A 23731-nucleotide genomic window follows, 5' to 3' on the forward strand; every position below is an offset into this window, starting at 1 on the left:
ACCCCCCAGCAAAGTGTCCTCGAATTACCTCCTAAAGCAATGACCTGCACTTGAATCCTGGTCTCCGAGGAACCCCAGCTGAGATAGAAAGTTACTTAAGCTCTTGGACCTCGATTCCTGTGGACGGGAAGAGCCAATGAGTTAAATACAACAGATAAAGTGCTCTCGACCAGGTCTAGCAGTATGTTTGTTTAATAAAGGGGGGAGGAGGGCGGGGAAGAGATAAAGAGCCTTTATTTATACAGAAAGCCACGGCCTCCTGCTCCACCGTCCCCTGCTGAGACACACCAGGTGAGAAAATAATCTTTGAGATGCAAACAAGCATTACTCAACCCAGGGGGCAGGTCAATGTGCAGGCGAAGTGTGCCTGGTGTGGACCGTCCCGTCCGGACTGCCCGCGAGGCTGGGTCCGTGGAGGGGGGGCCACTCCCTCCGTTTGGCCTCCCGTGGCTGCAGGCACAGAGCGGCCCCAAAGTGGCTGGCTGTGTTTATTCTGGGGATCCCCTGCTTCCCCGGAGCACCCCCCAGTCTTAACGGTCATGTGGGAACCTGACGGCAACTTGGTGGCCACAATCGTCTGTGTCCCTTTGTGTCTGTCGCCCACTCCTAATGAAGGGCCCCATCCCCCCCAACCCAGATCCCGCCTCCAGTGTCAACCCAAAGGAGGTCTGTTCGGTGAATGGGCACCCCTGGGCCAATGAGGACCCTTCCCCGACTTCAATACCCATCCATTTCCCAAGGCCTCCAAGTCCTTCCCCCTTGGCTGGCTTGATCCGTTTCTGGGCTCGGCGTCCAATGCACGGGACAGCAGCAGCTAATCCCAGAACCGGACAAGACAGGAGTTCCAGGGTGAGGAGGTGCACAAAGCAGGCCTCGCAGCGGGCGGGGGGCATGGCAGGAACAGCACCCTGCACAAGCTGGGGACCCACGAAGAGGCCAACGGCTGGCGCACAAGCCGAGGTTCCCAAGGAATTCCCGATCTCTGAAGCTGCCTCGGCCCGCTCCGCACGCCATCCACTCCCACGGGATGTGCTGAGCCCAGGCCAAGGCTGGGAGATTTGGGGCGCGCGGTCTGGTCTCTGTTTCCCTGCGTCGGACCACCTCCCCACTTCAGACTGGGGTCTCCCAAGTCCCTCATCACTCTGCCAGCCCAGCCACCTTCCAGGGCTGGCTTCCAGCTGTGGCAGGCACAGTCCTCCCCTGCGGACGGCAGCGTTGAGAGGACAGCCCTAAGAAGCGCTCGTGCACGTGGGCTCTGTGGACAGCACGGTCACCTTTCCGGGGGCCTGGCCTGAGCTCTGCACATTGCCGGGGGCCAGCCGGAAGGACGGAGAGGACTTGTCCTCCCCCGAGACGCCCAGGGGTGCCAGGGAGGCTGGACAGAGGCTGGCCTCCGGGGAAGCTCCCGCTGGCAAGGCATCTGGGGCCCTCAGGGGGCTCCCCAGCGGCGAGGACCTGTCACCACAGCAGCAGCCACAGCAGGGGCTGGGCACCGCGTGGGCCTTGCCACGCTCCTCCTGGCCATGCCACTGTTTCAGATGGCCACACAGGTGGCAGGTAAGGGCCGAGTAGACGATGCTGCCGGCCAGGTCGTCCCTGAGGGCGTCTGTGGCCGGCTCCGGGGCCAGCAGGGTCTTGTACCTGTCCCCTGCCTTCCCTGCTGGCTCTGCACGCGCATGCTCTGGGGCGCTGTCTGTGAGAGGCGGGTCCCCAGGGCCGCGTGGTGGCTCCACATCGAGTCCAAAGGTGAACAGGGGGACAGGGAAGGGAGCCCCCGAGCCGCCCGGAGGGAGGCTCCGAAAGGGTTTGTAGCTCCCGTCCCCAGGGCTGGCCTCGTCCCCCGATGTCCCCGGGAGCAGGCTGGAGAAGGCCTTGTAGCCCGCGTCCCCAGAAGGGCCGAAGCCTGCCACCCCGCCGGCATTGGGGACAGCGGCCTGCCTCACAGCGCATGCGAAGTCCCGGTAGCCGCTGCCGGGGCCAGGGGCCGGGGCCGCCCTGTGCTGGAGGACACTCTGGCGCAGAATCTGCTCCCAGCTCTCTGGCTCGGGCTGGGGGGTGGAGGGGACGCTGGGGTCCGCCTCCCCGGGCCGTTCAGTCTGCTCTGGGTCAGAGTCCCCCTCCCCGGGAGCTGCGGACTGGCTCAGGAGGCTGCCGAAGCTGCGGTACGCGGGGTTGTCTGTGACGACGGGGGGCATCTCTGGGAAAGCCGGGCTGGCCGGCCTCTGGGTCAGAGGGGCCCAAGGAGGGGACTCGGGGTGCAGAGGCTGCTCCCAGCCCCGGGGTGATGCCTCCTGGGGCCCTGTCCCCGGGAACTCAGCCCAGGGCCTCTGAGCACACTCAGTTCCTGAAGGAGGAGGAAGGCGGGACTCCTCCAAGCCCTGCGGGCAAAAGCCCCCAGTCTCCCCACCAAGAAGGTCCAGGAAGAGGCTTTCTGTCAGCCGGGCCGCGATGTCCTCCCTGGCCTCCTGGAAGCCGCCCCCGCTGTCCTGGAGCGATGGGCAGAAGCTTCTTTTATCTTCCTCCGCCTCCTCGTCCTCATTCTCCACCGGGGCCTCAAAGAGCTCCACACACTGCACCACGCTGATGCTCTCTGGCCAGAGGATCGTCTTGCTGACCTCCACGGGGCACCATGCTGATTTTCCAGGAGCCTGGAAAGGCGCATTTCTGGCAGTCTTGGAGCACTCCTCATCCCTGTCCATGCTGTGCTCCAGCAAACAGGGAAGGAGCTTGGTAAGACAGGACTTCCAGTGTCTGCGTGCGAGAGCAGAGAGACGTTTGGTCAGGATTCGATTTCTCTGCAGGAAAAACTCCTACTGACCCGTCAAAGCCCAGCTCTGAAATTGTTCCGGATTGATGTCTATCTATTGCACACAGGCCTCCTGGCTTCATAATCAGTAATCTATTGGTCTCTCTCCACTACTACCCTGGGAGCTCCCTGCAGGCAGGGCCTGTGTTTTATTTTGGGATTTCTGGAGGCCACACATAACCAAACAAGGAAAAGTCTCTGACAGGGATGATGATATTTAAAATACTTATCAATTTAAAATATCTGTCAATACCAAAGCATAAGTAATGACCATGGTCTGGAGCCCCCTGCTGGGCCAGCAATCAACCCTTTAGTGACTGGACCGCGATAGTCCGACAGTCCAGGAGGCCCTGGGGGAGGAGCTAGAGGTGACAGAGACAACGGGAGGCCAGGGTGATGACCAGATACTCAAGGATTGAAGATGGCGGCTCTCTGCCAACCAGTATGTAATTACACCAACATTGTAACCACGGTCTAGCTTGTAACCTCTATCAGCCTTACTCAGGCCGGACTGCATTTCTAAGGGGGTTCGCCGAGGCCTGACCCCCTGGTGAAACTCAGGGGGCTCAGCCACCATGCCCACCTCCGCAGTCCATCCCTCTTCCTGCCCAGTATCACAAGACAAGTGCTGAAGGCTGAGGAGGAAAAGGCAGACATGGAGGTTGGGTGGGTGGGGGGGGTGACCCCACTCTTAAGGTGGGCCCACTGCCCTAATTCCAAACCCTTCCAAATCCACACAGGCTATGACCCAAGTTTGTATACATACGGGCACTTAGCTGGTTCCTGGCCTCGGGACCGCTTCCCCCACAGTGACACCTAAAATAGAGAGACAGCCAGTGAAACGGGGTGGAGAGGCCTTACAGCTGAGCGTGGCACACAGCTCGGTGAGCGTCTGCTGCAGAAGGGCCGTAAGGCTTGCCATCACACTGGCCGGAGGTCCAGTCCGGTCCGGTCACTGTAGCTCTCCGAGCTTCAGCATCCTGGGAATCAGTGAGACTGCCTGGTACTAAGTTGCTAGCACTGATGGTAAAAACGGCCACAGTCTTCTGAAGCTCCTCCTACCACATAAATCTGTCCTCACCAGGTGACTCGTTTTGGCCAAGAGAATGCCTTCGAAGCGACACTGGGCCAGCCAGCACGATGACGGACATGGCTTAGTCACCCCCATGCTCCGGGTGAGAGGCAGGCAACTTCCAGATCTCTGACGGAGGCCTCTGGGAAGGGGCCCAGCCCCGATCCCTCTACCCACACCACTGCATGGAGCCCGGACCGCTTACCTGCACAAGCAAGGCCTAAGTCAGTGGTTGTCCTTCTGACTCTCCGAACTGTGGGCTGATTTGTTACACAGCAAAGCTAACTGATACACGAACAGCACTTTCTCTGTGCTAGACCCTGTGATAGACATCTTGTATCTATTGTCTCCATGAAGTCCAACATCAGGTAGGCACAACGATAGCCCACAAGAGGGAAACTGAGGCTCAGAGAAGTGAAGCAACTTGCCCCAAGTCCACACTGCAGGTAAGTGGCAGAACTCGGGTTCAAAACCAGCCCCTCTGGACTCCAGAGCGACTCTGGAGAACTGAGGACACTCGGCTCTTCTGTACTAGACGTGGCCTGTGTCACCTCCCTACCCTCCCTCCTAGAGAATGCTGATATGGCCCAGGGAAAGCCCACACGGTGGCCTTGGTGGAGAAGCTGACCCACCCCCAGCTCGTGGCTGGTCTCTAGGTGTTCCCACTCCCCTACCCAGGAATGCTCTAGGAACAGGCATGTGGCACCATTTAGACCAATGAGAATTGAGGAGAGATTTGCCAGTGTCCTGGGGGCAGTTTTCTGCTCATAAGGGGAAGACACAGGAAGCCTGTTCCCATCTCCCTCACCTTGTGGCTTTTTGTCTTGGTACAGGCACCACTCCAAGAGATGACACGGAGGTGACCTCACGGGTCACCTCCTCCCAAGGGACGTAAGAATCCAAGTGACCAACCCAGAGGAGCGCACTCCAATTGAACAGAGTACCCATGGGAGCCAAGGGGCGGGGAGTGAAGGCCTCTGGGCTCCTAGTGACTGACCATGCGAAGCTGCTGAAACCCTGGAATCTTCCTGACTTCCGGTGGGCAGTTCCAAAAGCCACCTGGGATCCTTAAGATCCCAGCTGCTCTGAATCCTACCTCCTGCCAAGGCAGTCCAAGCACTGTCCCCGGCCCCCGCTCCTACCTGTGAGTCCTGGATGACTATGGCCACTAGGGGGCTGTGGGCTGGGTTGGGAATCTGGTCCCACCATCCTTTCTTAATCCTGAAAAAGAAAAGCAAGAGGTATTGGACATCATTGGACATCAGAAGCTGATGCTTCTTCCATGACGGGCTCAGAGACCACACTGACTAGTTCCTGGATGTCTTGCCCTAATCCCACTCGAAAGAGGAAGAAACCCGAATCCCAGAAGGGCAGTGGCAGCTGGACTGTGGGCATGACTCTCAGATTCGTGCTCCAGGAGGAGGGGGAGTTCCTGACGTGGCCACTTCTGTCTTCGGTAGGAACGAGCCCCACGGAATCAGGACAGAGTTCCAGGTTCCCCCATCAGCGATGAAGCTGAGGAGACCCAGAGAGAAGCAGATTCCTTCTCTCCGTCCGGGTCTGGCTGGAGCCACCCAGCGTCAGCACCGGGAGGAGAGGTTCTCAGATGCCTCTGACCGGCCCTCGCCCACTCCACTCGGTCAGGCAGCCCACCTCTGCTGGGCACCTACTACGTGCCACTCACTGTATCAGCAACACAGCAGTGAAGGAGACGAGAAAATCCCTGCCCTTGCAGAACGGACCTTCTAGAAGAGACAGACATCAGCCATAGCCTCTTCAGGGTCATGGATAAAAATAAAGACGGTGGGGAAGAGGGGAACGGAGAGTGTGATCCAAGAAGGCCTCTCCGAGGAGGGAACTTGCGCGAGGCGACTGAGGGTACAGTGCGAGCCACGGTGACGCCTGGGAAAGGGCCTTCCTGGCGGGGGCAGGGGGGTCAGGTGAGGGGAAACTGAGGCTCAGAGAAGGGGAGAAGACTTGCCTCGGGCCGCGCAGAGCCATCAGTGACGAGACCAGAACAGGGGAGCCTGCATTCCCTGTGCACCTGCTGTGGGTGTGGGACCCAAAGCGCGAGACCCCCGCCCTCAGTCAATCCCCAGCCATCGCTAAGCCTTGTGGGGTGAGGGCTCACCAGACCCATTTCCAAGATGGGAGGGCTGAGGCCGTGAGACACTGGGATTCCAAGCATCTGAGCTCACCGGAAACAAGGCTCCTCTACCCTCCATGCCCACTGTGACCCAGCACTCTCTTGCGACTCTTATGACTCATGAAATATGCTCCTTCAACCCACAAAGGAGGGACCCAAGATGGTCAGCCTCTCGTTGGCCACAAAGCTACCCAACTCCAAGGCCAGGATCCGAACCCAGATCTGCAGACTCCGCCGCGGCAACGGCCCAGCATTCCTCTGTCTACTGCCACGTGCCCCTTGTGTGTGGACCTCACTCTGGGTACCCAGGGTGACCCACCTCGCTGCTGCCGGAGGACGGTCCTTCCCCAGCCCCTTCCACCCTGTCAGGCCTGGCCCCCCCATCCAACACGGCACCCCAAACATTTCTCCCCTAGACCCTGGTAAACTCCCTTCTGCACACAGATGGCTCTGGAAACCAGCTATGGCTCCTGGTTGACTTGGCATCTTCTGTCTCGCCACAAGGAGCACAGGGTCCTCGTCAGCCTTGCCCTTGGCTGCTGCCTCAGTGCCCTGTGAATAGCAGCTGCCTAAAAAAATACTTCTAGCTGAACGAAGGGACCGGAAGCAGAAAGGTCCCGAGGCGGCTTCCCACCTACACGGCATACCCCGGGGCGGCCAGCCTGGTGGCATCCCATGCCGGAGCCCAGGACTCACTTGATGATGCTGATGTAGCAGGACAGACAGACGGCCAGGATGACAAGGCAGGAGATGCTGACGCCCAGTGGCAGGTGCTGCTCCCAGGGCTCATAGTCTGGAACAGGAGGGAAGCCGTCAGCCCGCATTGTGCAGGGTACCGCCTGCTCTCTGCCTCCAGGAGACCGAAGCCTCAGGAAACGGTCGCCTGAGACCCTGCGTGAGCTGGCTGCCACCAAGCCCTCCCACTCCATCCCCTTGTCACATGGCTGCCTCACTGTCCCCCTGCTCCTCCAAAGCCCAGTGCTGCCCCAGGATCTTGAACTTGCTGCTCTCTCTTTCCTGAAGCCCAGAGGTCAGGAGCAGTGACTCTGGACCTGGACTACCAGAGTTCAAAGCCTGACCCTGTCCTTTGCTTGCTGGTGACCCAGCTTCTCTACGCCTCATCTGTACACTGGGGTTAACGGACCGCTAAGTCACAGGATTGACATGAGCGCTCAGAACACGGCACGCCCGTCTGGAGACCTTTGCTGGTGTCCGCACACCAATGGCTACTTCTCGCTCACTTCACGGTCACCTGCTCCCAAAAGTTCCCTCGTGCCCTCTCTCCTGCTGCCCCTTCCCATCCCTCCGTGCCCTCGATGGACAGAGAAAGCACAGTCCTAACGGCCTCATCAACCACTCAGCACAAATAGAAATCAACAAAAATATCACTTGTGCTCATCTACTCTGAAATGACAGCGTGTACAAGCAGTACCACTCGGTCTGATTTTTATGGTGCTAATAAAGCAGCGTATACTCGTCGACAACAAATATATTTTAGATACTTTTATAACCTCATTTCAATAAAGTTAGTTTCCCCTTGTGATTCCACATACTGTATTTCTCACATTTGAAAACAGCATTCTGAGACAGGGTCTGCAGGCTTCCCCAGACCGCCAAAGGGGTCCACAAACACGCAAAGGTTAAGAATCCCAGGGAGTGAGGGAGCCACAGGGAGGAAACCCCCCCAAAACCAGCTAGGTTCATGCTGGGTGTTACATGAGCAAGAGATGCATTCCTACGGTGTTTGTAGAGAGCTGTGGGCTCATTTGTTACCGCAGCCTCGCGTGCCCATCCTGACCACTCCACCAGTCTGCCAGTCATCCCGGCACCTGATGCAAGGGAAACGCGGATGCTCCGCTAGAGCAGACGTCTAGCCACAGCATGAAAGGGATGAGCAGAGGGTCCGCCTGCCCTCGCCTCCCTGTGGATACTCACGGTTAACCCACGTGGTGCTGGGGCTCCACTCGCTCCACGTGCTGTTGTAGTTCTGGGCCCAGGCCCTCACTCGGGCGCTGTAGGAAGCGCCAGACTTCAGGGTGCTGGCTGCCACCCGGAGGGTAGGCTCCATGTAGGTCACATTATAGACTTTGAACTGGTGGAGGAAAGGGGCACGTTAGTGCGTCAGCTCGGTGGAGAAGGTAAGGACCAGCTGCCCACAGCGGTGAAGAGCCATCAGCCCGGGCATTTGGTTGTTCCTCTGATTCGGGTCTTTCTCTGCCATCTCTACAATGGGAGGAGTCAGCCACACCCAGCCACACCCCCTCCCCACCCAGGCTCCCTGATCAGCCATGACACATTATGGGGGCAACCCGAGTTTTAGCTTTCTCATCTGTAAATTGAGGGTAAAAGTCCCTACTGCCACCTTCTAGCTGTGGAACCCTAGGGAAGTGACATAATCTCTCTAGACCTGGATATCCTCTTTCTGCAAAATAGTGGTGATAGAAGTCCATACCCCACCCAGGGCGGTTGTGAGGGTTAATGCAGGTAAACACGGAGGACAGCGCCTGGCCTGGAGGAAGCATAACAGAGACCTTTCTACAGCACAGAAAAAGTCTGAGCCTCTCTCTTCTCTGGGGGCTCTCTGGAGCCTTCACACTCAAGCCCAAACTTTGGCCTAGAATCTCTGGGAAGGGACTTCTAAGACCTGTTAGTCAACAAAAAAGGTAATGAAAATTAGTATGTACTGTTGGTCACCTTTTAAGTTAAAAAAGAAAAAAAAAAAAAAACACAGACTCTCGGAGGGCCCCCGGAATCCCATCTTGTATCACACCCCTGTGTGTACTCCCCTCGTCTTTAGTGTGGGTGGGGCTTGTGACCCGCTCCTATTCAACAGAGTGAGGCAAAAATGATGGGTAGGTAGGGACCACACGCATGGGGTTATATCTTGTAAGGCTAGAATTCCGGCTGGCTAGGAGACAACGGGGAAAGAACGGAGAGCAGCCTCCCACCAAGGACCAGCGAGAACCTGCAGCCCCCAGTCCAGCAGCCTGGAAGGAACAGTGCCACCAACATCACAGTTGGCACTCAGGAGAGATCTTTCCCCAGTCGAGCCTCAGATGAGACCACAGCCATAGCCGAGTCCTTGACCACACCCTGGCGAGAGCCCATGCCGAGGTCCCAGCTCAGCCGTACCCAAACATCTGGCCACTAGAAACTGTGGGTCAACAGAACACGTGCTGATTAACACAGCTACATTCGTGGTGATATTATTATATAGCAAGAGAAAGCTAACACGTGATGAACACACGTTTGCTTGTCCATGCATCACTCTCTGGAAGGGCATGCATGCCTCCAAGGCCACCTGCTGGCTCTAACCCGGCCTTCCTTCCCCTCCTGCCAGGAGACGGGCACAGTGGGGTCACAAGAGAAAATATTACTATTCTAAGTCCTTTCCTACCATTTGAGTTTTTTAACTACATGTAAGTATTACTTTTATTTAAACAAACAAACAAACAAACAAGCTTCTGGGTTCCAAGTTGATTCCGATGGCATGGGAGTAGCCCAAATCCTCTGCCTGGGGCTCCTCTCCCCACCAGGCCCAACCCTTTGCAGCTCTGCTTCTGTGTGCAGGTTGGATGCACGCCTGGAGAAAGGGTCTGGTGTAAAGTGAGCTGAGGGGAGGGACTGCACAGAGCCCCAACAGGTCGCAGAGCTTCCCAGCGGAGCTGAGGCTGGGGAGGGGGCCGAAGGAGGGAATGGAGGCAGGAAGAGGAGGACACTCACTCACAGCCTTCTTCTCTTTCTAAATATGAGTAAGCAGGAAGTCCCAGCTGGCCCTAGTTCTCCAAAGGAATTGTATAGTCTGGAGAGGAGAAGGGGATTGGGAAATATTTTACTAAGAAACGGAAGAGAAACTGGAGCTTGCAAGAAACTCCTTGTGGCTTTTGTTTCGGCCAAGAGGCCCGGTGTTTGGGAAGCCACTCCTGAGAGAAAGATCTGAGGTAGGACAAACAGCACAGGCTCTGGAGTTCAAATCCCGGCTTCCGACCCCAGCTTTGCCATTTCCAGCAACACTGGGTGAGTCGGTCCATCTCTCCACGCCTCGGTTTCCTGGTCACTGAAGTGGAGAGACCAGTAGCCTCCCACCTGCAAGGCTTTCCAGTGGACAGAGATCCAGGTCGAGCCGAGCACGTCAGGCACGCAGGAAATGGGAACCTTTACGACCATGAACATAGCATTCATGTCCCCCCCACCATACTCCTCCCGGGGTTTCACTGCCTCCTTGTACTTCCACGCCTGCGCTCGTGGGGTTCCCTCCATGCAGCCTACCTTCCCGATCTAGAAAGCTCTTAGACACCCTTCCACGCCCAGGATAAAACTCCACGTCCTTTGTAGAACCTCGTTCAGAAACCATCCAGGACCCTGAGTCGCTTTATCCCTCAAATCCCACAGCCGATTTCTAAGACGTCTCCTTCCCACTGAGCCCATCCAAGGAACGTACAGCGCGGGGACTGCGGCTACTAATATTCTCTTCCCTCCATAGGGGGACAGGCGGTAGGTCACTGGTCACCGGGTGGGGATCCCTTTGCAACAGGCACAAACGTCAAAGCACTCTGCTGGACCCCTGAGACGCATACACTATTGTATGTCAATTATACCACCAAAAAATTTAAAAAAGGGTTGGTCGCATCGAGTCTGAGCCACAGCTGGTGCGTGCTATGCGGTGGCAAGCGGGGCTGGACGCGGATCCGGCGTCCGCGCCATCACCGTCCGGACAGGTGCGCTTCGGGGCCCGCTCCCGCCTTCATCCTCACTGCTTAATCCTCATTGGCTAATCCTCGGACCAATCGCGGCCATCCCATTCCCTCGCCTGTGATCAGCGCTGGCCAGTGACCAGTGAGGGGAATGGCACAGGTCGGGTCTGTCCCCGGGGTACGGAGCGATGGGTGAGGAGTGTCCCAATGGCCTCTGCCCCACAACGAGAGAAGCTGGACCCAGAATTCCGAGGCCCTGGGCAGCCCGGAGCAGGTCTGGGACAACGGAGCCAGGGCCTGGGTATGCTGGTTAATTCTCCCACCTTGGCCGGAGTTCGGGGCCAGGTCCTGCCCCTGAGTGGGTCTCAGCCGTCCCTGTCCCCGTTCCTCCCTCCCGGGGTTCCCTCTGGGGAGCCTCCCCTTCCTCATTCTCCAGCCGTCTGGCTCAGGTGGGGCTGACGGCACCTGCAGGTGCAGGGGAGGGCACGTGGCTCGCCTCTGGCCAATCAGAGCACAGCACCTGCACGCTCCTGCCTGCCCACAGCCTGGGCTGGGTTCGGAGATTTGCCCGTGAGCCAAGCCAGGCAACCAGCACTTCTACTGGGACTCTCCGGCGACAGGAACTTTTCCTGTTGTGGCTCGAGCAGGTAGCGAGCTTGGAGCATGGAGCTCTTGGTGGATGTACTGGCCACTGCAGGAGGCAAGAACCTGCCTAAAAATGAAGCCAGTACAGACTAAGAGCAGGGAGCCAAGGGCGGGACAGATTCCGGGAACCAGGAGCAAATAAGGAACATGTCTTTGGCCCCCATAGGTCACCCCCTTCTCTCCCCTCTTAATAAGCCTTGCACTTCCCAGGACACGGGGCGGGGATTTAGCTCCAAAACGGAACCTGCTCCTCGTCCCACGCTTTCTGGGCCTCTGCTGTGAGCACCCGGCTGCTCTGTGACCGCCCCCCGCCCCCACCGACACCCAGGCCCCATGCCAGGGGAGAAACCACACCTGAGAGCCCGGGAGATGTGAATCAACACCCCCTCCCCCTCCCTGGCTGGGGCAGAAAGACAGGAAGCAGCCACAGAGGCTGATGTGGGAGTTGAAGACGTGAGGAGCCCGCTCCTTGGCAGAAGCCAAGCCAGCCTGGGTCCCCGGACACGGGGCGTGCCTCAGAGGGGGCCCTCCGAGGGTCTGACGTCATGACTTCTAGACCAAGGTGTGGGAGGGCACGGCAGATGGGGCTTTCCGAGGCCTGTGGCGCTCAGGAGAAAAGAACAGTGTTTACGGCGCACTGGCCGCCGGGCGGGAGAGCCTGTCCGCCTCATACACTCGGCACTCTGGGTAGCCCAGGGAGTAGGTACTCTTGTGAGACCCATACTACAGATGAGACAACTGAGGCACAAGGAGGTTACACGGCATGGCCGGGATCATGCAGCTGGTGAGCGGAAGCAGGTATCCGAACCCAGCTCTGAGGGGTTCAGATGCTGTCCCTCCCTGGGAATGTGTGAGGGGAACAGGAGGCCGGCAGGAAATGAGCTCTGTCCCCACTGGAAACTGAAACAGAAGGGAGCCAAGCCCCCCACCGCTGCATACAGCCCCTGCTGGTATTTCCTGGATAGTCTGCTGTCCATCAGCTCTCCCTTTTAAAAACCTGTCACTATCTTCATTTAAGAAGCAAGCTCACAATCGCTGCCGTGATGGCAAAGCCCGAATCGGATGCCATTAGCATCCTACAAGGTCAATGTCACGGGGACTGAGGGACAGCATGAAATGACGGCTCAACTTGTCCAGTGGGGGTGGGAGGCTCTGAGCCTGGGCCTCCTCTCTCCGTGAAAAAGGACTGAACCCAGCACAGGGCCAGGGTGGAGGTCGAGCCCTAGGTCCCCGATTTTGCAGTCGGGCCCCAGGGCCTGAGTCTCCACTCGCCCGAGTCCCAAGGGCTGTGGAGAAGCTCCCCGGCGCACACACTCACGTCCGTGGGGTCGTTTTCATTGGAAATGTGGACCATGTAGGTGAGCTCGGAGTACAGGTGATTGTCGGTAGGGTATGGGTTTGTCCACATCAGCAGCCACATGTGGGAGACGTTGGGGTCAACCGTGAGGTTCCCGGGGGCCCTGGGCTTCACTGTGGAGAAGAGATGCCTGGTGAAGAGCTTGTCCAGGTGTGGGGAGGGGGATGGCCCCCAGGACATGGGTCAACTGGGGGGGCTCCCAGAGGGCACGGTCCATTAAGCATCTGACCCTTGATTGGGGCTCAGGTCATGGTCTCAGGGTCAGGAAATCGAGCCCCACGTTGGTGGGGGGTGGTCCTTGCTCAGCAGGGAGTCTGCTTGTGATTCTCTCCCTCTCCCTCTGTTCTTCCTTTCTCTCCCAAATAAATAAATAAATCTTTAGATTTGTAGCCAGCCACACCTCTGTAGCACATTTCTGGAATCCTACATGGATCGCATCTCAGCAGAGCACGACAACTGCAATACCAATTATAATGTTGCTAAAACTCTACTTGGCACTCGTGGTTATTAACCAGCTTTCTACAGTGAAATGCAAAACGTGTGAGCCCCGCTGACCCTAAATTGGCCTTTTTCACCTTTGTCCTTCACACAACGGGGCCCCGTCTATGTACTGTGTTTTTACTCACTGTTTTTATTTGGATTTGTGTGTGTGAAAACTGTCTCCTTTTCAGCACTCCTATCCAGGCAATCATAGCTACAAAATATGTATTAAAATCAATGCACGTGTGCAGAAATTATTTTAATTCATGGGTTTGCTCACTGGTTTGCTCACTGGTCTCTTTAAACAACCCACTGCCCGTGGGTGGCACAAACAGGCCCTTCAGGAACTGCAGAGCCCTGAACTCTGTGGATACGGGTGAAAATTCTCCTCTGTGGCTTAGTAGCTGTGTGACTTTAGGCAGGTCACTTGCCTTCTCTGTATTGTATTCAGATGTAAAATGGGGATAACTCTCTTCTGGAAAATGAGGCTCAGAGAGGTCATGTGACTTGCCCAGGGTCACACAGCAATAAATGGTGTTTTAAACTCCCATCACTACGCCACAGCAGAATCACGGTGAATTGCTGTGGGGACTGAGGCTGCCAGGTTACATCAGCCTTCAGTGGTCTGGACCGTCTGAAGCAGCAGCGGCGGACCAGGCGACAGGCGACGGACCTCGGCAGCCAGCGTGCCTTCCATTAAGCAGAAGCCTCAACTCAAGACCCCAGTCCGGGCACTTAAAATCAGGGGGCTGAAATATAAAAGCTAAAGCGGGCCTGATGTGCTAGGGAGCCCAGTCCCATTTCAGAGATAGGAGGACTGAGGCCTGGAAAGGAGAAAAAACATCTCATCGTGTCTGCAAATACGCAGAAGACTGCTTGCGACTCACTCCCAACTGGAACCCGGCCACCCCTGCCCCAGAGCCCAGCTGGGGATCGGGAACCGCCCCTACCCTGGACCCTGTCCACCATGCCCAACTTACCATGCTTGCTGGGCTGGAAGGAGCCGCCCCACAGCTGGTGCTTCCCAGCCCACAGGTCCAGCTGATAGACGTCGGCCTGGACCACGTCATCTATGGGCATGTAGCACACGCACATTGCACCTTCTCGGTTCTCGGGGACACACGTGCGGTTCCTGCAGACACAGAGGTGGCCTTAGGTCACTGTGTTCACGGTATTCCTGGAACATGACTCACAGGACACATGCTCTACCGGCTTCCCAACTACTCTGCCTCCAGGATCAGATCTGGGAACAGGGGTGTGGTGAGGACAACAGACAAGTGCTGCTCTCCTTACTGGCCACAGCCACAGGCCACACCCACCACGGACTCTTGTATGGCTCTGGCCATGGCCATGGTCCTGGAACTTGGCTCCCCCTTGAAAGCCAGTGAAAGGGAAGAAACAAAGGCACTAAGGAATTCATAACAATGTGAGTATGTGTGTATGTGTGTGTGTGTGTGTGTGTGTGTGTGTGTGTGTCTGAGTGTACCTCTGGGTAGCACCGTTTATCCCAGTAGACAGTGCCCCACGTCTCACAGGCTAGGCTAGGGGGTCAGTGAACGTCTTCAGCAAAGTGCCAGATAGCAAATATCTGGGACTTTGAGCGCCATAGTGTGTGTGTCCCAACTATTCAACTCTGCTGTAGTGCAAAGGCAGCCACAGACAATGCAGAAACGAATAGGCATGGCCGCGTGCCAATAAAACTTTATTTACAAAGGCAGGTGGTGGGCCGGATGTGGGCCTCAGGCCATAGTTTGCAGATCCCTGGTCTAGGCCATTGTAGCACACTTTGAAGCACAGCCCATCCAGCCTGTTATACCTTGGAATGTCTCTGTCGGTGGACCCTATGTTCTGGTGTATGGCACATGCCAGGATGTCCTTTTTACTGTGTGCCTTGGGCACACGATCACGTTCTGAGCCCTGCCTAGAAGAGGGCCCCAGGTGCTGTGGATGGTTCCAGTGACCCACCTGGAACAACGTATCCCGGGTTCCACGGTCCACCGCACAACACAGCGAACTCTCCCACTCACGCTCTATCCCCAGCCCTCCGGGCCCAGCCTCCCCCAAATCCCAGCTCCACCCCAGGCTTACTCAGACTCTATGAAGTTCAGCTGATAGGACAGGCGGAGCTCGGCACTGCAGTTGGTGGGACTGTCCATCTCCCACTGACAGACGGAGACGCTGATGTAGTCGGAGAAGCAGCTGGGCTCCCGCAGGACCTTAACACTCCCTGCGGGGACACAGGAATGCTCTGAGCAGCCAGAGTCACACAAGCAAGGGGGACATGCACCGGAGGACAAGTCCGAAACCAGCCCAGACAGGACCGAGGAGTCCATCACAAAACAAGGAGACCACAGTCCCAGCTGTGTGCCAGTCTTCAGGGAGCTGGGGGCGGGGCGGGGTTCTGGAGCTTCCCAGCCAGCATGGGGGAAGATTCCTGAAGCAGAAGAAGACCCCGGGAGGCGGGGTCTACCTTTACCTTTTGAAAACTCCACTACTTGCCCCTTTGAGGCCAAATCAAGGAAATTTCTAATCTAAGAAATTTCTAGTCTAGATTTCTAATAAGTATCTCAAACTTACCTTGTGTCCAAAACTCGCATCTGGTGCTGCAGCCACCCCACCCCGCCCCGCCAAGTGTGTGCTCCCTACTCCGTTCCGTGCTGTCTTTTTCTATCACTTTCTAACACTCTTTACCACTGATTTATAATTAGGACCATTCCTTATCAGCTGTTCCCTCCCACTATAGGGTGAGCTCCTCAAGGCCCGGAATCTTTGTTTTGTGCACTGATTATCCTAGGAGCCTGGCATCTAAAGGGCCAGTAAACATTTGCTGAATGAGTGGCCCAACAAAGGAATGAATGGGAGTTGGGGACTTACCAGAGCCTCCTACCCACACCAGGATCAGGCAGCTCACGGGGAATGTGAGCCCAGAGCAAAGCCGCCCCATTGGGAGATCCTAAGATACCTGCTGAGAGAAAGTGAGCCAGGTTAGTGCCAACAATGAGCCCTCTGTGTTCGCCAGGCATGCATGTGCATGCTTTCTCTCTGTAATCATGAAACATGACACAGATGCACAAAGCCCATTATGAGAGCCAAAGAATGCCTTGTCCCAAGAGACACTTCTTAAGAAAAACCCCATGACCTGCTAAATTTAAGCAACCCTGGGACTTTAAAAAGTTCGTAATGCACATTTGCTTGTAAAGGCTCTGATAAGTCCTGCAGCAAAGAAATTTATTTTTCTTCGTCTAACCCAACACTTAGCAATTTATTTCCCTACTCAACCCAAATAAAGCCCTAAAAGATTTACAATTCCTTTAAATACATTTTGGAGATGTTCACATGTTTAGCCTTATAGAGCTGGTTAAATAAATGGTGGTATATCCAAGTAATAAAAATGATGCTTGAGTGTGTGGAGTGTGTTAGACTTATGTCAATGGCCCCAATTCTTCACACCCCTCCTGGATCCACATAGCTTTTCAATGCCTCCACCACTACCACCCCTCTGGGCAGGGCGTTCGCCCCTGCCCTTGGATTATATTAGCAAGGGGATGCGTTGCAGAAGCGTGCTTTTGCACGGCCACTGCCTTGAGAAAACAGCCATGCTAGCCTGCGGGAGGATGGTGACATGGGACAATGCCATGTCACAGGCAGTCCCATTCTGCATTAGTGAACAGGCAGCCACTCCCAGTCTTGTGAGTGAGCTCCCCAGAGCCATGCAGCCGACCTGAGGCTGGCCACAGGTGCACAGCTGAGCCCAGTAAGCTCAGCCAAGTCCAGTTAAGTTGGCCCGCTGGACCCGAGCTAAACAAGCCTCTCTTGTTAAACACTCCTGGGGTTTTGCCATTCGGCCTCGGGTCATCACCCCACAACTCTGACTTCTAACCCCGTAGATTCCCTTTAGTGTTTGTGTTTTACATGAATGGAATCGTCCACTGCCCTTACTGTGTTAATGGCATCCCACAATACATGACTGGAGAATAAGAATCAGAAAGGACAGACACGCCCCCCCCCAAAAACCCACAATGCAAATTCCCCCCAAATTACAAGGCCTAGCAATAACTCCTGTACACCTTCATATCAGTGCTTCCAGATTTGTATCTGTACACACAGGGAGATAAATACGAACTTTATTAATTTTACTTAGAGCATCCTCTGCCTACTAAAACTTCAATTTTAGTATTTATATATATTTTTAAATATTTTTATTTATTTGACAGACAGAAATCACAAGTAGGCAGAGAGGCAGGCAGAGAGAGAAGGAAGCAGGCTCCCTGCTGAGCAGAGAGCTCGATGTGGGGCTCGATCCCAGGACCCTGAGATCATGACCTGAGCAGAGGCTTAACTCACTGAGCCTCCCAGGCGCTCCTAGTATTTAATATATTATTAAGTACCATTCCATACCACTGTAGATCCAAAGCGTCAAATTCGTAGTATCCCCCATGGGTTGCCATTGGATTTTTAGCCTTTGTTTATTGTTATTGCTTTGTTGTTCTACACACTGTGGTAACTGTGCTCATCCTTGGAGAACCATCACCCCATATTCCCCTGATCCTTGCCTTAAGCTTATTATTTTCCTTTTTTAAAAAAAAGATTTATTTATGTATTTCAGCAGGGGGAGGGGCAGAGGGAGAGAGGCAGGCTCCCCGCGGAGCAGAGAGCCCCACACCAGGCTCGATCTCACGACCTGCTTGTGACCGGAGCGGAAATCAAGAGTTGGACATGCAACCAACTGAACCACCCAGGTGTCCCTTTATCTTTTTCTTTCTTTCTTACCCTTTTTTTAAAAAAGTATGTTGTTGATCTTTTCTCATATTACAAAAGCCGCATCTGATCACTGCAGAAAATTTGGAGAAGAGGGACAGAGGCAACAAGCAAAACAAGAATGCCTGTAACGCCATCACCTGGGAAACCACCACTGGCGACCTTTTTGCGTGTTTCTCATCTTTTCTGTGAGTGTCCGGTTCAACAGAATGGGCTGGTACAACCTCTCCTGCTTCAGAGTGTGTGTATTTCTAGGCCGTAAAATACTGCTCAACACCCCTCTTGGCAAAGGCTATGGAGTGGGCTTCCTGAAGTTTAAACACCTGCTCTGTCACTCCTTGTGAGCCTGAGCAAACGGCCCTGTGCCTCAGTTTCCTACCCTGTAAAGAGGAGCTAATAACAGCTCCCATCTGACTGGGGTCTCGTGACCACTACATGAGCGGACACGGTCAGAGTCCCAGTCGTCACTGGTCACTTTTGTTAAGAAAAACCCTCAGACGTGAACGCCCATGGGGGACAGGGAGTGAGTCCTTTTCCCCCCGCAACGCTCCAAGCACATAATGCCAAAAGCCCTCTAAAAAGCAAGGTACTGAGGTATGTTCCCAACAATGCTGAGAGCACCTGCCTTCCCCACCCCTGCGTGGGTCTCTATCGTGGCTTCCAGGTTCCTTCTGCTGCTTGGTAGCTGCATGCTGTTAAGGCAGTTACCCTATCTCTCACAGCGTCAGCTTCCTTATCTGCAAAGTGGAAACGATACCAAGCTCAATCTCAAGATCGTACCCGAAAAGGAAGTGAGGTGTGTACCTCAAGCCGTCTGCACCCAGGGTCTGGAGCACAGGAAGGCCTTCATGCCCCTGTTGGAAGCTCTCCACTTGCAGGACCTCCCCGGCCGGCACGGCCTCCCTCCCCGCCTGGCCCAGCACCTGTGCACCGCGCTCCTGCCACCCGCACATCTTCACTCCCGGCTGCCCTTGGAACGCACCGAACCCGTTCCCACCTCCAGACCTTTCCTCTTGGTCTCTCTACTTCTCTGGCATTTATTCATTTTATTCATTCGTTTGTCCATAATGGATAAATTACCCCATAATACTGCAGTGCATCTTTCAGAAGAAAGGACTTTCATTCTCCTACATAGCCAGGAGGCAACCATCAAAACCAGGCACTTAACACTGAGGCCTTACTGCCATCGGATCCCAGACCCTTCCTATTTCCAGCTTGTCAACTGCCTCCGTAATGCTCTTTGTAAGTCAGGGACCCGGGCTATGATCGTGTGTTACCCCTGATCATCGCGCCATCCCAGCGTCCAGGTCTTGGCTTCGAGGACCGTTCCACACCGAATGGAGCAAGGGCTCCTGGAAGAAGCGGCTGACCACAGGAGCAGGGAAAGTGCACGATAAGCCTGGAATCCTTGTCTCAGAAAGTAAGGACGCACCCCAAGAATGGTGGGGACTCATCAAAAAACACACAGGACCCAGCTAACAGTATTCGGGGCTCAAGCAGGCACGACTGAAGCATTGCAATAAACATGTAGTAATTGATTTTAACTCTTGGAGTCAAACAGGGCACAAGAGTCTGTTCTGTTTTAGATCAACATGTCGGGGGAAGGGGGCAGATCTATGTCTCCATGGCAACCTTTAAGTATCTCCCCACAAAATCTGTATGGCTTATTAATTTAATGAGTCAGAATACTTACTAACTTTCCAACGTCCCATATATTATACACAATACTTCATATAGAGATACAATTGTATCTAACTTTAGATACAGAAGCCTGGCAGGCACCACCTTCACCAATCGCCAGGAATGGGAACAGATCAAGGTCGGGAGCTTTCTGAAACTAACCCCGCCACCCCCAAGAACACAGCCTTGTTTCTCGGCTGTTCCTGCCCCAAGTGCACAAATTGCAAGGAAGCATCAAACTTCACCGAGACCTGGTGTCCTCTACAAGGTTCCAGGAACTCTTCCTCTGATGGGTTCACACATGCCCACAGCATCCTGTGGCAGAAAAGGTGAAATACAAAATCCAGGTAGTTTTTCCTCTGATAAGTTCACACATGCCCACAGCATCCTTCGGCAGAAATGGCAAAGGTGTCACCTGAGCTCTGATTTTGAATCAAGAGAAACAGAGAGGGCAAGAAAACATGGACAAAGTCACACAGCAGAAGAGCTACTATGATAAAGTCAAGCCACCCTGGCAGGGGAGACTAAAACATGACATCTGTAGCAGTCAGGGTGGCTATCTTTGATCTGTTCCAGAGGGCACATCCAAATACAGGCACGTGTATGCCCATAACCGCGTGCGCACGCACATGCTCACGCGCATGCACCACACACACGCACACGCCAGCTGGCTTCATGGACAAGCGGGGGCTGCATTCAGGGGAAGTCACAGCCTGCAATGAGCAGTAACAGTCACAGCCTGCCATGAGCAGCCTCCCTGAATATCACAGGGATGGAGGACAGAGATGCGATAAATAAGAGATGTAAAAACAGTAATTACCAAGTGCGTGGGTCAAGCATACGGCAGGAGAAAATAATTTCAAGTTTACACTCTCAATCATGGGATTCCTGACCCACTGGAGTTGGCAGGCAGCTCCAGGCTTCACTGCCAACCCAAACAGTGATGCCCTGCACATATTCTCTCTCTGACAGGCTGCAGTTCCCTCTCCTCCACAGAAGCTCATCTCCAGGTCACAGCTGAGCAGAACTGATGAGTGGAAACTGTTTCCTTAGGTCCAGCCAAGGATTCGTGTCAACAAAATCCCACCTGTCAAGTACTTACATTGTGCTTGGCACTTAGCTAAGCGCGTTAGGAGCATTACCTTATTGAATCTGCCCAAGAACCCTGCAAGATGGCCTGTTAACCCCACTTTCCATCTGGGAGAACTGAGGTCAGAGAGGTCAAGTAACTTGCCCATCAGGGTCCACAGCTGGCAAGAGGGGAGAGCTAGTGTCAGAATCCAGGTCTGTTGTCTTCTGAGTCCAAAGTGCATTCCAGTACATCGGTGTCTTCACCTTCTTCTAGAACTACAGAATGAACCCAACTAGATGAATGAAACAGGCCAGGAAGAGCCGGTCCTGCTGCTTGTCAATTTCAAACATCAGCAGCCCCAGCAACAGGACCAGCAACAGCAGGAAAGACCTAGGGCTTAAGTCTACAAACTCCCCACAAGCAGCTTAAAAAAAACAAACAGACATAAAAGCTAGTGGAAGTCATATAAACAGAGATAGGAGCACCAGGACAAGGGAGGTGACTACCCAATCACACCAGTGCATCCCTTTGGGAGAAACACTGCTGACCTGAATGAAACCTGGCCAGAGAATGATAAGTGACATACAGGGCTGGAAAACCCCAGAAGGCCTAGAAAGGCTTAGCCCACAGGCTCTGCCCACTACGTCCTACACGCTCATCATCCGCTGAACAAACATGATATTTACAGCATGCCAAGTTTCACCCATTAAATTTTGCATTTCATTTTAGGAGTTCATAGATCTCCCCACAGCCGAAGTAAGGACTTCAGGTCAAAGACCCCTCATCTAGGCAATGAGCAGTTTTTAAGGGTTTGAACAGCGACAAGATTTTCCAAAAACCCAGTCTGGGGCTGCGAGAAGGATCAGGTGGGGTAAGGGGGGGGAAGTTAGGAGTTACTGCAGACGTGACTCACTTTGTTTTCAACCCCACGCCGGGGGTGGGCAGAGTCATTTTAAAATCAGGCCATGAGGGGCACCTGGGTGGCTCAGTGGGTTGGGGCCTCTGCCTTCCGCTTGGGTCATGATCTCAGTGTCCTGGGATCGAGCCCCACATTGGGCTCTCTGCCTGCCTCTCTGCCTACTTGTGGTCTCTGTCTGTCCAATAAATAAATAAAATCTTTAAAAAAATCAAATCAGGCCATGAACTCCCTGCTCGTTCCCTTCACTGACCTCTGGGTCCTGAAGGGCGTCTCCACCCAGGGGCCCGCCCAGAGATGCCCACAGTTCACGGCCCCGCCACCAGGAGCATCTCCGACTTGAAATAAAACCCAAGCCCCAGAGCGCAAAGGGCGCATCCAAAGGGCGCACCCTGTGGGATTCCATTTACGTTAACATTCTGGAAAGGACAAAATTACAGAGACGGAGAACAGAGTCCCGGCTGGCGGGCAGCGAGGGAGGTCCGCGAGGCTATAAAAGGCAACACAAGGGATGCGGGCGTCGCTGCGGCTGGGCTGCAGATGCAGACCCGGCACGTGACCAGACTGCCCGGCACTAACCGCGCACATGCGCACTAACACGCACATGCGCACATGCGCACTAACGCGCACCTGCACACTAGCGCGCGCACGCGCAGATGCGTCCGAGGAAACAGGTGCCTCCTGAGCGAGACCAGGGGGTGTCCATATGCTGCTCGTGGTGCTGGACTGCCGCTTCCGAAGCCGGTGCTCTTGGGGGAGCCTGACTCGATGCTTTCTTAACGACTGCAGGTGAGTCACAAATAATCTTAAAAAGTGTAAGAAAATGCAAAACCCAAACCAAGCAAAACCACCAAAAACCCCTGAGCCCCGTGATCGTCTGGCCCCAGCTACACGTTCCACCCTTTCCCCTGCACCGCCTCCCGCTCCCCCACAAGTCTTCTGAGCACCTGGACATGCTCCGAGCCTTTACACCCAGAAACCCCACCTACTGAGAGGTCCCCCCGTTACCTCTTATCACAGCACCCTGTTGATTCCTGTCATCTACTTATCACCACCTCTAACCGTATCACGGAGGCTACACGTGTGAATGTTTGTTTTATTTCAGGATGTAGATAGCAAAGATGGAAAGATCCTACTGTAAAAATGTTTTCAACTTCCCCAGGTCAAAATACATCATTTAAAAAAAAAAAAAAAAAAAGGAAGCAAAGACCTGGATAAGATAACAATCTACACTGCAGTGGGTTAAGGGCCTTCATATATAAAGAAATTTAGAAATCAATAAGACAAAGGTCCCTTTACGAAAAAGAGGTAAAGAGCGTGCCTGGGTGGCTCAGTGGGTTAAGCCTCTGTCTTCGGCTCAGGTCATGATCCCAGGGTCATGCTGTGGGGAGCTTGCTTCCCCTTCTCTCTCTGCCAGCCTCTCTGCCTACTTGTGATCTCTCTCTCTCCGTGCCAAATAAATAAATAAAATCTTTTAAAAAAGAAAAAGATAAAAGACCTAAGCAATTCACCCAAAACATATTTCATCTTGGCAAAATAGGAAACACTCTCATTCTGCTTATTAGCTCATGACGTTGGGAGAATCAAAGATCACCTGTAGCATTTAAATTTCTCTGTATACGTACTGTTTGTCTCCTGACCACGAGAATACAAGCCCCAAACCCCAAGAGGGCAGAGCTTTATGGCCGTTGTTTTGTCCCCAGGACCCGAAGAGTGCCTGACACGTATGTAATGTGTGCTCAGTAAACATCTACTAAATATTATTGCTTGAAAGTCAAGAGTAACAGATTCTAGAATCTATTTTTAAACACTGAGTGCCAGGTTTTTGCTTATGGTAATGGCCATGCACACAGCTCTATGAGGTGGGGGCCTTTAACCTCCCCCCTCTTTTAAAGATGAAGAGACTGAGGCACAGAGAAGTTACAAGCTGCCTGAACCCAGGCAGCCTCGCTCCAGGACCCATGTGCCTGACTGTTGATTTTGCTGCCTTTCGAAATGCAGCTCCTGCCACCCTGGGATGTGGTGCTGTTGGCCGCAATTGAGGGTCAGAGAAGGCAAGTGACAAAGCCAAGGTCAGGGAGGGAGGAAGCAGCCCTTGGTGAGAA

General features: G+C 54.4%; 1 protein-coding gene across 5 annotated transcripts in view; it reads right to left on the reverse strand.

The window, feature by feature from the left end:
• Positions 1-217: 217 nt before the first annotated feature.
• Positions 218-23731, reverse strand: part of IL4R (interleukin 4 receptor) — a 35222-nt gene continuing 11708 nt past the window's right edge. For 2 of the 5 annotated variants that reach the window (XM_059415079.1, XM_059415081.1), the window contains 9 exons: positions 16075-16162; positions 15289-15427; positions 14181-14332; positions 12682-12833; positions 7960-8116; positions 6721-6817; positions 5021-5099; positions 3573-3622; positions 218-2751 (listed from right to left, as the gene is read on the reverse strand). In XM_059415079.1, the coding sequence (XP_059271062.1) occupies positions 1230-2751; positions 3573-3622; positions 5021-5099; positions 6721-6817; positions 7960-8116; positions 12682-12833; positions 14181-14332; positions 15289-15427; positions 16075-16144 (2418 nt within the window). In that variant the 5' untranslated portion in view covers positions 16145-16162 and the 3' untranslated portion in view covers positions 218-1229. Of the gene's footprint in view, positions 2752-3572; positions 3623-5020; positions 5100-6720; positions 6818-7959; positions 8117-12681; positions 12834-14180; positions 14333-15288; positions 15428-16074; positions 16166-22256; positions 22280-23731 lie in introns of those variants that run through there. The other 3 variants (XM_059415078.1, XM_059415080.1, XM_059415082.1) reach the window with 2 other exon arrangements.

This window comes from Mustela nigripes, chromosome 11, assembly GCF_022355385.1.
Source record: "Mustela nigripes isolate SB6536 chromosome 11, MUSNIG.SB6536, whole genome shotgun sequence".
NCBI lineage: Eukaryota > Metazoa > Chordata > Mammalia > Carnivora > Mustelidae > Mustela > Mustela nigripes.